Source organism: Anopheles ziemanni, chromosome 3, assembly GCF_943734765.1.
Source record: "Anopheles ziemanni chromosome 3, idAnoZiCoDA_A2_x.2, whole genome shotgun sequence".
NCBI lineage: Eukaryota > Metazoa > Arthropoda > Insecta > Diptera > Culicidae > Anopheles > Anopheles ziemanni.
Window position 1 is genome coordinate 7,605,408 of NC_080706.1, and position 15,088 is coordinate 7,620,495.

At 44.0% G+C, this 15,088-nt stretch overlaps 1 protein-coding gene across 1 annotated transcript in view; it reads right to left on the reverse strand.

The window, feature by feature from the left end:
• The window catches only part of LOC131289657 (uncharacterized), a 38,517-nt gene that overhangs the window by 23,261 nt on the left and 168 nt on the right, over positions 1–15,088 (reverse strand). Inside the window, exon 2 of the mRNA XM_058318955.1 lies at positions 829–849. Coding sequence (XP_058174938.1) covers positions 829–849 — 21 coding nt within the window. The remainder of the gene's footprint in view (positions 1–828; positions 850–15,088) is intronic.

Here is a 15,088-nt window from a genome sequence, read left to right on the forward strand (position 1 = left end):
ACTATTCTGCAGATGTGACTATGTCCGCAGACACACCCGATTCGGGTCGCTGATTGTAAAGTGCATTTGTTAACGAGAATGAAAAAACTGCAATTCACATCCTTTCTCATGTTCACGGATCGTTCCATTTTCTCTGCCCTGCATCATATGGGCGCAACATTGCAATCTCCCACGAATGGGGCTGACTTGCAGAATGATAATCTACCGGGGGGAAATAACGACGTCGACGACGACGTTTGAATGATGGATAAAGACGAGCGTAAGAGAGTGAGAAAGAGAGGGAGAGAGTGAAAGGGTAAGGACAAGATATTACGGTGCAGGGCTTAATCCAGTTTAGCGCATCACTTTGCAAGCCGCCGGTGGAAAAACTGCTTATCAACTTCATTTGGTAAATCGTTCTTCCGCGCGCAGATGCCACTTCACGCGGAGTGATGGATGGTTCATCAGCGCAGTAATTGCTAGTGTGTGCCGTGTTAGCATTATCGTCTGGTAACTGGTTGATAAAATGGTAATGGGATGTTTCCTCCTTGCTTTGTCAATGCACGGGTGGGATTTGAAATTTAATTTAGAGGAAATCTCATCATCGAGAAGTATCAAAGCTACACCTGAAGTGAAACCAATCTTATTTAAATGAGATCCTTTTGACAAACGAAACTTTGCTGGAAACAGGTTGTCATTTTCTTTTTTATGTTTAAATTATGACTGAATAGATCCATAATGAAGCTCGTGCTGAAACATTTTCTCGCGATTCAATGGATTCAAACCGGTTGAAACCATATGCTGTTGAAAATGTGAATACGTTTAATTAGATGCTCGGCGCATACTTACAGTTGCAACTTTTACAGGTACCTGAAACGAGAGAGAGTAAGAGAAAAGAAGAGATTAGTACTCGTCACAGGATGCTCCCCGGAAAGTAGTTTCGGCGAGTCTGATTTGATCTTCCTCGGCAACCCCAGCGTGGGAGATCGCACCGCTTCCTCACGTCTGCCACGCTAATGGGACTAATTTAACTGAAACAAAAGTGCAGTAAAACTGGCGATAATGGCTGAAACCGAACGACGGCCGAACGACCAGCCGTGTGGTTGCAGAAGTTCACAATGTCCTGCCATTCGAAACTGAAATAAATGTTCCGTCGAAGTGCGGTTCCATCCGATTGCCGGTTCAGTGGGTAATGAAATCAAGAAAACTTTGTCCAGAAGTCATTCCGACCGTCGTCGTCGTCGTCGTCGTTGTTTGGTAGTGTCATAAGGCGACACTGTGGGTGGAGAGCAGGGCAGAAATGTTCACCACCCAGCAGTCGAGAGCTAGAGGGCGTCCGAATGTCTGGCAAGGAATGTGCGGCCCGTGGTAAAGAGCCATCGGATCGTCATCAGCAAAACGTGTGGACCGACATAAACACGACCGAATGCAAATGAGCCCACTCTGCTGGCGCCCGGCAATGGGACGGGGTATCTGGTCGCCAAAAACAAACGGAAAAAGCATCCAACAATGATCGTATGGTAGTGAATATAGGGTGAAAAAAGAAACCAAAACACGGGGAACCATCATCTTGGGCGTTATGTGCGTCTGTCATAGTTTTGCACACGACGACCGGGCACGAATTCAATGCGCTTTGAATAGGGCACTCTGTTTTCCGTGACGTGCGAGTAAGGACTCGGGGAAATTTGTTACTACCACCACGATGACCACACGGCCGATTACATATCACAGCCGATTTGTCAACAACCTGCCCGCATGCGGCAGGGAAGTGGCATCCGGGAAAGATGGGTCGGCAGGTTTATGTTTCTTTTGGGACATTTTGTTTCAAACCAAGCGGGTGTCGAAGGGGTGTGAACGACACACGAGGTTGACAAATGTCATCATTGGGCACGACATTCGGGAAGCACATGGTGCTAATCAAAACGGTGTCCACATAGGGAACATACAGATCGTGTGCGGAAGAGAAAATATGAGTATGTGTTGAAAAAACCCCTACCCACACCCAGGGAAAGCACTGACGATTCCGAATTCTTGGCCGGCCATATTTGTTGATTTGCCTCGAAGCCCGGTCCGGAAAAACAAACGGACCATCGATGGGTTTTGCCACGGGCGAGATGGGAAATATTACTTTACCCCGGAAACATCTCGTCCGGTGTGTCGGGGAAACGGCCGGTCCCGGTTTTTTCCTCGCTTTTCACGATGGCACCTACCTTCTCCGGCTGTGGAGCAAGCGTGAAAAACTCGACGGTAAACATTTGCCACTGCTTAAGTATGCAGGCCGTGGAATGGGTATCATTTTGAAATTTTCCTCTCCACAAACCGGGTTCTTTTCCCCGTGTTCGACGTGCGTGTTTTGGGCCGGAAAGGGGCTGGAACCACGCTTTTTTTTATAGTCGTTTTTCGCGACCGACCCTTTCACGGGCCCAACACATCGGCCTTCGGGAAGAGCACCGAACGTTAAAGGCAGAAGGCTTCCAAAGGGGAAGGGGAGCGCAGGTGAGGAATTCTTGGTAAATATTTCCTGAGTCCTCTGGCAAAGGCACGCCAGCCGACTCGAAAGAGTTATACGACGGCGTGTAAGGAAACGAACGACTGGAAAGGGGGAAACAAATTCTGATCGACCAAATTCTAGGCTTCTTGAAGCCTTTCTTTTCTTTGTGCCTGTTGTTTTAAAGGGGCGTAAGGGCGTGCAGAAGTTTACCACCAAGGTCAAACACGGTGTAACGTGACGACTTGCGAGGGACACAAAGCCTTAAGAATGACAAGTAAATACTTCAAGTGTTTTCCATTTTACGAGTACCTACAAAAAGTGGTATAAGATGTAAAATTGCCGATTCAGCATTCGCAGTTCGGAGCAAAATGATTAAATGGAATAATCATGGAATGTATACAAAGGTTTTTAAGGGGATGAAAACATTAGTATGATGTTAGGAATTTTATAGCAACTTTTTACGTTATAAGATGCTTCTCGTGAGCTTACAAAATGGTAACAAAAGTAGCGCACATCCGCGTTGTTAAAAAATATAAAAATAAACATCAGCTTAAGTCATTGGAGGCCAATGCAACATTTTGCTAACTTGGTAACACTTATTGTATCGTTCTTAGATTTGTGCATTTGAAAGAGATATGTATTTGTATACATGAATGTTAGAACTTTCGCTATTTGTATTGAATTTAAATTTCAAGCATGAATAAAGATAAAATAAGCTGACCGACACGATCGATGGCGAGATGAGACTGATAAAAGTCTAAAGAATCAAGCGTGATAACGTAGCCGTTGTCTTCAAACGATGACTTCATGAAAAGATGCTCAATGTGAGGAGAACAAGCGCAAGTACAACATAATGGGTACGAGTGAGTTCAATAGAAATGGAAGATTGCGCACGACACTCCCATCCACCGGAATGCAGCTTTTGTTCATTAGCATATCGCAGAGAGTAAGGGGAGGTTCGAGTGGTACTTGGACGAAAAGTTGCTGAACAAGCGTTCCTAGAGTGGAGAGCAGTTAAGCGCAGCTGGCGGCGGACGGGCCTGAATCGAACCTTGCAAAACCACTCGCCGTCAGGTTCAAAGGGTACTCGAGAAACAATCGTTCGATTTGAGACCAAGGCAGACGAGAAGCTCGGGAGTAGCTCCAATCGAGGTGGGGTGCGGGGTGGGAAAATCTCGGTCCGTATCTTTCTGCCGGCGGTTCATCGATTCCTCCAGCGCTGGCCAATAGCCGAGCCGAGTTCATTATTGTACGATCGATGGGTTGTACGGTTGGGAGTTGGGTTCAGGAGGAGCGGTGGAAAGGACACACATCCAAGCCGTGCCCTCGGTAATCGACTGGCGCGCGTGCGGTTGCTTGGAAGTAGCTTTTCCCAAGACGAATGCCGCCGGTTTCGCTGGTTGATTATGCAAAACCAATCAACCAACCGGCATCCACCGACGCATCCTTCTGCTTCTGCCGTCCGTGCGGAAAAGGAAAGCATAAGGAACGACCCGCACTCCGACAGGGAAACGGAATACAACATACCCGGGGTCCCGTTTGCTTTGATCATCCCAGGTAGCTCACCGTACGACGGTGTAATTACTCCATTCAAAGTCACTCACCCGTAAAGCGGTCGTTTCGGATCGAATCTTAGCCCGGGGGTCTCGGGCTTTTCCACCCGTTCGTTTGGGTAAAAGAAATATAAAGATTTGTCGTTCGGTTGACACTTTCCACCGGTGGCGTTCGGTGAGGTTTTCCATCCCACTCCTCCCTGCCAATATGTTAGCTAGTTAGCCATGACGAAGGTATCATCGTTAGGTCGCATATGTTTATCATTTCCACACCATTGCCCACCGCAGGAAGCGGAAGTGTGGGAAAAAAGGTGGGAAAACTTGAGGGATGTTCGACATTCACCCCACCCATTTGGGGTTTGTATCTCAGTCGAGTCTATTCAGCGGTATTCAACACGTGGAAATCGTTTCCGAAATTCATCCGAATGTCTTCCAAAGTTTTCCCCCGAACGCCTGAATTAAAGGTATCGATTTCACACGACTTGTTCGCAGAGCGTTGTGGTTAACCGTTCCGTTAAGCGCCGATGATTTAGATACGGTGAATGTTTTTTTACTGGATTTCCCCACGGGAGGGAAAATTCCCCTCGGAAGCTGGGGGTCTGTTCTGCTCGTGGCAGCAAAGTTTGTGGGAAGTTTTTGCAATCACTGCACCGCTTGATTTTATCGAACTCAACCACGGCCGCAAAATAGGTCACCCGAATCGGATAATCGCTCTCCATTGTGGTTGGGAAAATGTAAAAAATATCGCCAGTGAAAAACAACCACTGAAAGCGATATCGGGAAGTATCGGGTGGTTGGTGAAGCAGATCAAAAATCATACCGATTTATGGGATGTGGTCGTGGCATTGTACCGAGCCCTTCGTGCTGCTCACTTACGATGCGAACGAGGATTTCCCTACCATTTCGGGGCGGAATGTGCTGGGCGATCTGGACGCGGAGCACATTTTCCCAACATTCAAAGTCATTCGTGCATAAAATAAGCGCACAAGAGATGTTTCTGGATTATTCTGTTCCCATTTTTTTCATTCTCGTTTTCCATTCACTCATTTGCTTACTTCTGTTTTCTTCTGTTGAAAAACTTGCTCCCCTTCTCATTTACCCATTTTTCCATCGAGTGCATGCTCGAAACATTTCTCGCATTCGGAAACTCCTTTTCCCCCCGACCGGTCGAGACGTCGCTCATCTCTCGCTCGAATCGCTCACCCGGAAGTAGGTCAGCCTGAGGCGGAGGAAAAGTAAAACAATTTCGCCGGGAAAACTTTTTTCCCTCATCAAGATTCGCTACTGTGCACGAATGCTACTTGCATTCAGTTGCCCCATCGAGAGACAACGGAAGCGCAGCGAACGGAGCACGGTTGGAACGGAGGATCAAAAAGGATTTCGTTGTAGTGCCCGCTGGCGGTCGAAGGTGTCGGTGGTGGTGTTGAGCGTCCTTGCGCCTGGGCAGGATAGTTTTCTGCGTCCGCTTGGAGGCGTGGGGGAGAAAAAAACGGGAAGGGACCAGGTCCTTACACGAGTCCTGTCGAGTGGAACAATCGCTAGTAATGAACTGTTGAAAATGTTGCCACGTCCATGCCAGGGACGACACTTTTCTTGGTTGGGGATGGTGGTCACGGGAAAAGAGTCATAAGCGAAAAGCAGGTACTTGTTTTCGAAGAAAGCGTTCGTCCTCTGTGAACAAAAGTGAAAATTATCGAACGGCCGATGGAGGGGGTAACTGTTCCACAAGGTCCCTAGCACAAGATCGTTGTCATTGTCGGGTACCTTCCCGTTCGAGAAGGAGCGGCTGAAGGCAATTGATGGACGTTTCATGGCTCAATTTTCCCTTCTTTTTCTTCAACCCAGCGAAACCACGCAGAACAACCCACTTCCCCACGAAGACGGCGCTATTGAAATGCATATCGTGTAAAATGCTAATTTTCTCCATTCATTGTTGTCGTGATCTCACGGATTATTTCTCTATTTCATTATATTTCAACATCCAAATTCAACTACTTGTTTCATTTTCACTATCCACTCTCGTCAAATTCAATCACAAGACTGATGGTTCAACTCTTTCCGTTTTTCAATGTCTACTTTGTTCCATCTTTTTCCATCTGCAGATCCATCTCGGTTCAGTAGTAGGCCATCGCTCTTCTAATTTTCGTTGCCAACTATCTAGCGATTAATTTCATTTTTAATTTTTCGTTGCCTCGCATTCATAATTCATTCGTTTATCAATTCGTTCATTATTACTATTTTTCTAATTATTCATCCAGCTCGGCTCAATCCCTACATCCTCCACTACCTCTACTCTCCATCGCAATCGTGATACATAACCGTATCCTGTTATCTCTTGGTTATTTAATTATTCTTTGCGGTTCTGTTAGTTGAGGACTGCTAGTACCATTCATGCAATTACTATCGGCCACTGATGCAATTTAATGGCTTGCTTCCCAATTTGTTTTCCGAACCGTTTACATTTTTACGTTAATGTTCCTAGTAAACGAGTCCGAAATCATTGATGATGATCACCTTTGTACTCTATTCGATAGTGTATAATATTCGCTGGAGATAGTGGAGTAGCTCTTAGTCCTTCGTGGTAATAACTTCACTACATAATCTCCTTCCCTTAAATTGGGTTCTTTCGTCTCGTAATCTTCGTCCGCAAATAAGTATCCTACGTACTTCATTCACTAGTCCTTTTTGGGGACAATCGTTCAAGTTGCTCATATCCCAAAGGCAGGGGAACTTTCCACGAAATCTTTATCCATCTAGGAGTGCTTCTTATTTCGCAACCGCCATAACCTTTATAACACCTAGATTCTGTCACTCGATGGCTTCATTTGATTTTGCACACAGACGAACAGATTATAATTCTCGCTCCTTTGTCCTCCCCGTATTTGGTATTGAACTCTGGGGAACTTTTGAAGAAATCACTTCGTGGCTTTACAACTGATGATTCTGCGATATGCCCGTTCATGCGATATAAGGTGCAGTTTTTCTGATCGAGTTGTTAAGTCATTTCTGAATAGATTCTGACTCAAAACAATGCAGACTATTAGGCCACATTCAGGACTGCGTCCACTCCAGATGCTGTCTGAATTTCATCCACGAATAGTTATGAATCCGGGGTCGAAAGATGTCTCTGTTCAAAAAGGTGTAAACAACTTTTTTGCGCATACTAGTATCCTGAGGCTACCTTCTCCGTTGAATTATAAGTTCGGCTCCGAGCAGCTATCCCGTACGTATGCTCCAACTGTTTCTTCTTATCAATCCCGACTGCTCCAAAACTGAATAGTGCTCGTGTTTTCGGGATAATTTCGACAAATACAGAAATTTTAGCTCGGTCACGATTGAAGCTACCGCTAAGATTTCGTCCATTACATCGTCTACATTCGATTGTCGCTCTGTACCTTCGAGACAAGCTGCAACTTCTAAAACAATATCTTCAACAACAATCTTGTAAGGCCTTTTTCTGTCCTTGATCGTCCATTGGCTCTTCAATCCAGTCGTTAAAGTTGATCTGCTTTCTGTGCAGAACTTTCAGCCGCAGTTTCTACAACAACATTCCAATCATCCGTCCATCCGTAGAAAATATGACTATGTGCTCTCGAACATGCTGGAAAAATTATCAACAGTGCTGGAAATATTGAACATAGGCAAACATAGTAACATGGACAGGCCAAACCCGAGCAGCGTATTTGAACTCCTTGATCAGCCGTCTTCAATCCAAACGTTAAGGATGATCTGCTTTTTGCGTGGTTCTTTTCAGCTTTGTTAGCACCGAGTTACGCCGATTCTCAGGTTTGACTGTGTTGGTGGTGATGATGAATAACGCCGTGTTCCCGATACCATCCTCAAAATTGAAGCTTCTTACGATATATTTGTCCACTAGAAAAATTCTCGAAGGATCCGTTTCGTTGCTCCACATCCAACATATCCGCGATGTACAAATACATAACGAAAAATAGTTATAATTTAAAAGAATGAATAACAATTGTTTCCCTGGGGTTGTATTCCATTTAGGAACACATGTGGAATGTGTAACGTTCCCCATAGGGAATTTCTTCAAACACCTATTCCTTCACTTAAATAAAACTTTAGAACCCTGTGTCTTCCTCTCAGGGAATCTCTTTCCATATGAATACTTCCTTTCAGAAAGTATATTTACAAATGTGTCTCCCACCCGAATATGTATATCTTATGAATTTGGGGAATCTTTAATTTAAATTTTCATATTGTTCTTTCTCTCAGACAATATCTTCTAATCTTTACCATTCCTTACAAAGAATTCCTTCAACTCGGAAAAGATCCTAATAACGTACGTGTTCCCTTCCAAATATCTTTTATGTATCAACTCTTTCTCTCCTCCTCACCATTGTTATTCTTCCTTTTTTATATACTCAAAGAGGACTTAGTAATCAAACCATTCCTCTCGAAGGATCGTTTAATCGGATCGGAAAAAAACACTTAGTAAAGTGCCGTTCCTCTCAGGAAACTTCATCGAGGTTTCCACTCAGATAAGCACTTAGTAAAGGAGGTCTTTCACCTCATTGCATCTGTGCCGTTCCTCTCAGGGAACTTCATCGAGGATTCCACTCAGATAAGCTCTTAGTAAAGGAGGCCTTCCACCTCATTCCAGCTGTGCCGGTCCTGTCAGGGAACTTCATCGAGGATTTCACTCAGAAGAACTTAGTAAAGGAGGTCTTCCACCTCATTGCATCTGTACTGTTCCTCTCAGGAAACTTCATCGAGGATTCCACTCGGATAAGCACTTAGTAAAGGAGGTCTTCCACCTCATTGCACCTGTGCCGTTCCTCTCAGGGAACTTCATCGAGGATTCCACTCGGATAATCACTTAGTAAAGGAGGTCTTCCACCTCATTGCATCTGTGCCGTTCCTCTAAGGAAACTTCATCGAGGATTCCACTCTGATATGCACTTAGTAAAGGTGGTCTTCCACCTCATTGCATCTGTACCGTTTCTCTCAGGGAACTTCATTGTGGATTCCACTCAGATAAGCACTTAGTAAAGGATAAGCTCAGATAAGCACTTAGTCTTCCATCTCATTCCAGCTGTGCCGTTCCTCTCAGGGAACTTCATCGAGGATTCCACTCAGATAAACACTTAGTAAAGAAGGTCTTCCACCTCATTGCATCTGTGCCGTTCCTCTCAGGGAACTCCATCGAGGATTCCACTCAGATAAGCACTTAGTAAAGGAGGTCTTCCACCTCATTGCATCTGTACCGTTCCTCTCGGGGAACTTCATCGAGGATTCCACTCGGATAAGCACTTAGTAAAGGAGGACTTCCACCTCATTGTATCTGTACTGTTCCTCTCAGGGAACTTCATCGACGATTCCACTCAGAGAAGCACTTAGTAAAGGAGGTCTTCCACCTCATTGTAACTGTGCCGTTCCTCTCAGGGAACTTCATCGAGAATTCCACTCAGATAAGCACCTTTTAAAGGAGGTCTTCCACCTCATTGCATCTGTGCCGTTCCTCTCAGGGAACTTCATCGAGGATTCCACTCAGATAAGCACTTAGTAAAGGAGGACTTCTTTGGAATCTTTCAATGTCTATAAAATCTCCTTAATACTAAGTCTTCCATTATGAGAAAATCTTAAAAATTGCATCTACTCTACTTGTCTACTAATCAGAAGGACTCGATGATTATATTCCAACACTTATCAATCTTGATACCTAAGACACGGTGTAACTATTTTGTACCATACGATACGTGATACTATAGTGACGATATTTCTACTACTTAACCTCACAGAACCAATCGACAACCTTTCCAAAATTATCTGAATACCACAATGTAGAAGGTGTACAAAAAGAACTTCAAAAATTCATCGATACAAAGACCAAGTATAGCAAACTTATACCAACGCCATTTCCCTAACATTGTTTGGCGAGAAACCGCGATAACTAATCACTATTTTTAATCAATTTTCAATATTGACTATTCTCTCGACGTGAGACGCCATCTCTGAGAACCTCTATGAATAACAATATTTCTTCTCAAGGAATATTTCATTTGTGTCTTCCGCTCTGAGAAGTACTTAGTAATTGAGGTCTTTCACTCGGGAAATCTTGTATTCTCATCTCTATACTGAAATCTTTTATTCCCATCTCCATATTGATCTTCCACACAGAGAGTCTTATTGAATCTGATCCGTTTGCAAGAAATTTCCTCAATGACTCAGTCCTCCATGCTGAGAAAATTTTAAGAAATCGTATCTACTCTTATGAAATCGTATCCATGTCTCTCAAAGACAAGATATGAAACTATTTTATTTTGCATACTTTACTACTGCACACAACGATTCCAAAAATATACTCCAATCCTCAATAATCTCGATACCTACGACACGGTGTAACTATTTTGCACCATAGGTTACGATGTAATGCTCTTTTTATAACAACTAACCTCTAAGAACTAATCAACAACTTTTCCAATATGTCTCGATATCTCGTAGAAGGTGTCAAAAAAAAAAAAAAAATGTGTTTCACAAGACAAAATTGTAATGAACCATGCAAAACTCATAACTTTTGGTTTAGTAGCCATGATATCCAACGAAATGGAACGATAACTTTATCTGAAGTAAAACTCCAATATGAAATAACAATTGCTTGTCAATCTGGTCAATTTTCAGCCACTATTCGTGTAAAACATCGACAAATAATCACTATCTTTCACAGAAAGTTTAACAACATAAATTATTCCAATGACATGGAAGCAATCCATCTTTGATATGAAACCACCATCTAGTTTCTTTCACAAACCTCGATATTTACGAAACACTTTTTGTTACTGATGTTAACCTCATAGATTTAATTCTCCTTATCCTCAATATATCTCACTCTCCGAAATCGCTATTATTATAGCATTATTCGAAAGGCAATCGCTATTATATTAACAACCTGATCAATATTAATTCAACGTTATTTTGCATCATTGTTTGACAAAAGAAAAACCGCGACATATAATCGCTATTCTGCAATAAACTTTCCAATATGGGGTATTCTATTAATATGGTACGCCATCCTTACTCTGAGTAAAGAGCTACAACAAGATATCACTTCCTATTTTAAAATAAAAACAAAAAGCTTTTAATTATCACCACTCTCTTCAAATATTTCGCCATTATATTTTACCGACTTGCGCCATTGTCGTGATCTCACGGATTATTTCTCTATTTCATTATATTTCAACATCCAAATTCAACTACTTGTTTCATTTTCACTATCCACTCTCGTCAAATTCAATCACAAGACTGATGGTTCAACTCTTTCCGTTTTTCAATGTCTACTTTGTTCCATCTTTTTCCATCTGCAGATCCATCTCGGTTCAGTAGTAGGCCATCGCTCTTCTAATTTTCGTTGCCAACTATCTAGCGATTAATTTCATTTTTAATTTTTCGTTGCCTCGCATTCATAATTCATTCGTTTATCAATTCGTTCATTATTACTATTTTTCTAATTATTCATCCAGCTCGGCTCAATCCCTACAATTGTGTCAACGGAAAACTGGCATCGACGTTATTACAATGTTGCTTCCATCTCCGCGTGCCGCTCGGCGAAGTGATGAATTTCGGTAAAATTTGTCAATAAGGTTTCCCAGCCTGGCAGGCGAAAGCTCGCCGAACAGGTGGAGTTTTGTCGAATCATTGTCGAAATCAATTATCTTTTCCCTCGGAGCGCAAATTGACCGGTGGATGGAAAAATGGTTTGCCATGACTTGGGGGACCTTTCGAAAAGGATCCCAACTATAAAGCTGGTGTTGTTTGGCGCGCACATTTTTGCATGTCGCCACAGCCACACGGTACACGAACACAAAGCCACAAAAAAGGAAGCATAAACAACAGCAAAAAACACTTTCATTATCTTGCCCATCGGAGGATGTCGTAATAAAAATCAACGCCATCGTAAAGATGAAAGTTTCGCTATCTCCACCCCGGGAGTGCGAGATCGCGTTATTATTGCGCTGCCCAGCAGAAACCGGAGCATACGGGAGGTCAAAAGCCAGACTGGAGCTTTCCATCGGAGCGGCATAAAATGGGTTTTTTTTTCCTCCTGGCAAGCAGCTACCGACGTGGGTATTCTTTTGCTCTCCGGTTTCCTTAGGAGTGTTGGGTCTACCACCGGGGCTTCCAAACGTTATATCATATCGTAGGAAAACATATTGCAAAAGGATGAGCAACAAAAATCCTTTCGGTGCTTTAATTTTGTACAATTTTACTGTCCATTTTTTTGTTGTTGTGTTTTGTCCATCCGGTTATAACCTTTCTGGCTGGACCCGCATGGAGGAGCCTTAGCAAACGGTGCCGGCCGATGCTGGACATGACTTTTTCTCCGGACGGGACGGTAAAATGGTTCATGGAATGCTTTTGCTATTTCTCGTGTGTTTCGCTTTTCCCGGCGGGATGGGCTCGAGAGAGGAAAAAAAGGTTAATGCACGCCCAAGGTTTCACAGTGCGACCGGCGGAACGTAGCGGAATGTCAATAAACGGCAAAATGAAAGTTTCGTAGGCCGAGAAACTGACCTAATGGCATGGGACGGGGTCGACGTTTAAATGGGAACCTCACGAAGACACGGTCCTGCTGAGTATTGATCCACTTTAAACACGGGAGGTACCTACGTCGAAAATTTTTCAACACCTCATAAAGGTGTTCTCTAGGACACATGAAAGAAAAAGAAATAGATAAAAAGAAATATCCGCCCGAGCTAAACCAACGGACAAACACTTGAATCTATGCAGGCGACGAAAGTTTCTGCCCTTCATTGGTCTCCGGTGACCCAAGGAAAACCACCGGTGCGATTAATTTCGTTCGTAATGTTCCTCTCTCTCTTTTCTCAGAAATAGATAATTGGCAGCAAAGTTTATCATGCAATTGAAACCGGGAAAAATACACAAGAGAAGGCAGGATAAAACTTTCCAGCAAAAAGCTGTTTGTTTTTCCGTTCGCCCATCTGTTTCGAAAGTCGATCACCAGTCGATCGCAAATCTAGTGATTTTCTTGACGATGGGCACTGGTGTTGGTCCGTTGGTCAACTAGCGAGAGAAAAAGTTTGTGAAATTAATAAGGTGTAAAGTTTGCCTCAGCGCAAGAAAAAAACATCTCTTTCTTGTGAATAAAAGATATTAATTTTTTAAAAACCTTTTCTCCATCAACAGCGGGCAAACACAGGGAGCGTGGAAAAACAATCCGATAAACTTCTTGAATGTTGGCAAGGTGCCAGCAAGTGTCCGGAAGAACTAGGAAAATGGAAAATAAAAACTTTTCGCTACACCCCAGCTGTAAACCGAGCAGGGTGAGAAGTAAAAGGAACATCGGAATCGGGGGAAACAAAAAAACAGATTGGGCAAACCGAAAATTCAACAAGTTTTTGGACCGGAAATTTACGAGCTATTCTTATTCACACAAATCTCCTTCAAATCAGATTTGTTTGCCCATTCTATAGCTGTTTCGCGTCTTTGGGTCCCTAAAGAATCCCTTTCCGTGCGGTGAACGGTTATGGCGTTCCGTAGTCTTATTAACGGGAAAAAGCTTACACGTTTACATCGTTGGCCCATTTGTGCCAGTGTGTGGAAGAAGAAGGAAAGTGGAGCGTCCCACGGTTAGCGGAAGCGGGCAGGAGGGGGACGCATGTGTGCAGGCGATTATGTTCACGTGCTAAGAGTCGGTGATGATGACGCCAGCGTGGAAAGAGCAATGATCGAGAGTTGGCCACCCGTGGCGGGGGAGGCGGAGGGCCTACCTCTTTCTCCTCCCGGCAGTGAAAAACGGGATGGGAAAACTCGAAATCACTTTGTGTGTGACCGTAAGATATGGTTACGTTTGATCGTTAAAATAAATTTTAATGAACATTCAAAACTTGAGCACTCTTCTACACACCACGTAGCTTGGCATGTTCGTTATGCCAGGGTGGGGAGTCGGGGGGAGTGTAGGGTAGACAGTGGGATGGGAAGAATTAGAAGAAGAGAGCCATTAAAATGGAGGTATCCGACGGTGGAAGATTTATGTTCATGGCCGTCGTTACGGACGGTTAAAGGATACGACGGTGACGGTGTATTATTTTCATTACTTTTCTTCTTGTTGCGCCCACTGAGGGGGAGAGGTTTTCCAACGATCCGGTTGAGACTGCCTAATTTCTCCGTAAAACATTTTTTCCTGCTGCTGTTCGGGCTGAGGTGTATTAAACTTAAGTGCGTGAAAAGCGTCACACCGCCCAAGGTACGCCGAATAAATGCCATTAGTTCTAATCACTACCATTGATCACGCGTTAAAATTTGTTCGCGACGACAAAAAGGCGGCTTTTCTACGGCGGCAATGAAGAGCGAACCTTAGACTCTGTTGAACGCTAATCGGCCCGTAATCGGGTACCTCCGGAAGCGACCCGAATCGAAACCGGATCGTTGCCTACTCGCTTTTCGCGGCACGGTTGCAAGGTTCTCCGGCACGCTGGGAGAAATGGTTGGCAGTAATCATCGTTATTCGCATCATTTCGTCGTTGATCTATGGATGGTTTCCATCGGGAACTCGGAAAGGTGAAAATCCGCGCCACTGGATGGGCCTTTTCGTCATCGTTGACTTTGCGTAACGAAGTCGGGGCGGAGGTTTTCCTCGGGGTAAAGGGAGCAGGATGGCGCCGGTAAAAGGCAATTCGCGGGCGTAATGAACTCATAATCACGCCCATAAATCACGGCATCATAAACCATCGACCAGTTCCAGCCGACGCCCAACCTCGGTATCTAGCTTGCGAGGGGGAGGAGGGCCTCGAGGGGCATTGTCTGTACGCAATGGGGCTTTGTTTTTTTGCATTTTGCATAATCCCGGCTGCGCTCACCTTACGGCAAATGGATTAGATTGAAAGTGGAGGGTAATTCCAGTCAAGTACCTGGAGTCGTTAATACCGAGCCTCCGAGTTTGGAGAGGAATGCAATTTGTGCTGAGCTTAAAGAAGGCGCTAGCTTCATGATGGATAAGGTGGTCTCGCTTGCTTGGATATTTGCTTCCAAGCGTTCCATCTACCCCGCTCGGAGTACTTGTGACAATTAATTGTGCCTGAAGCTG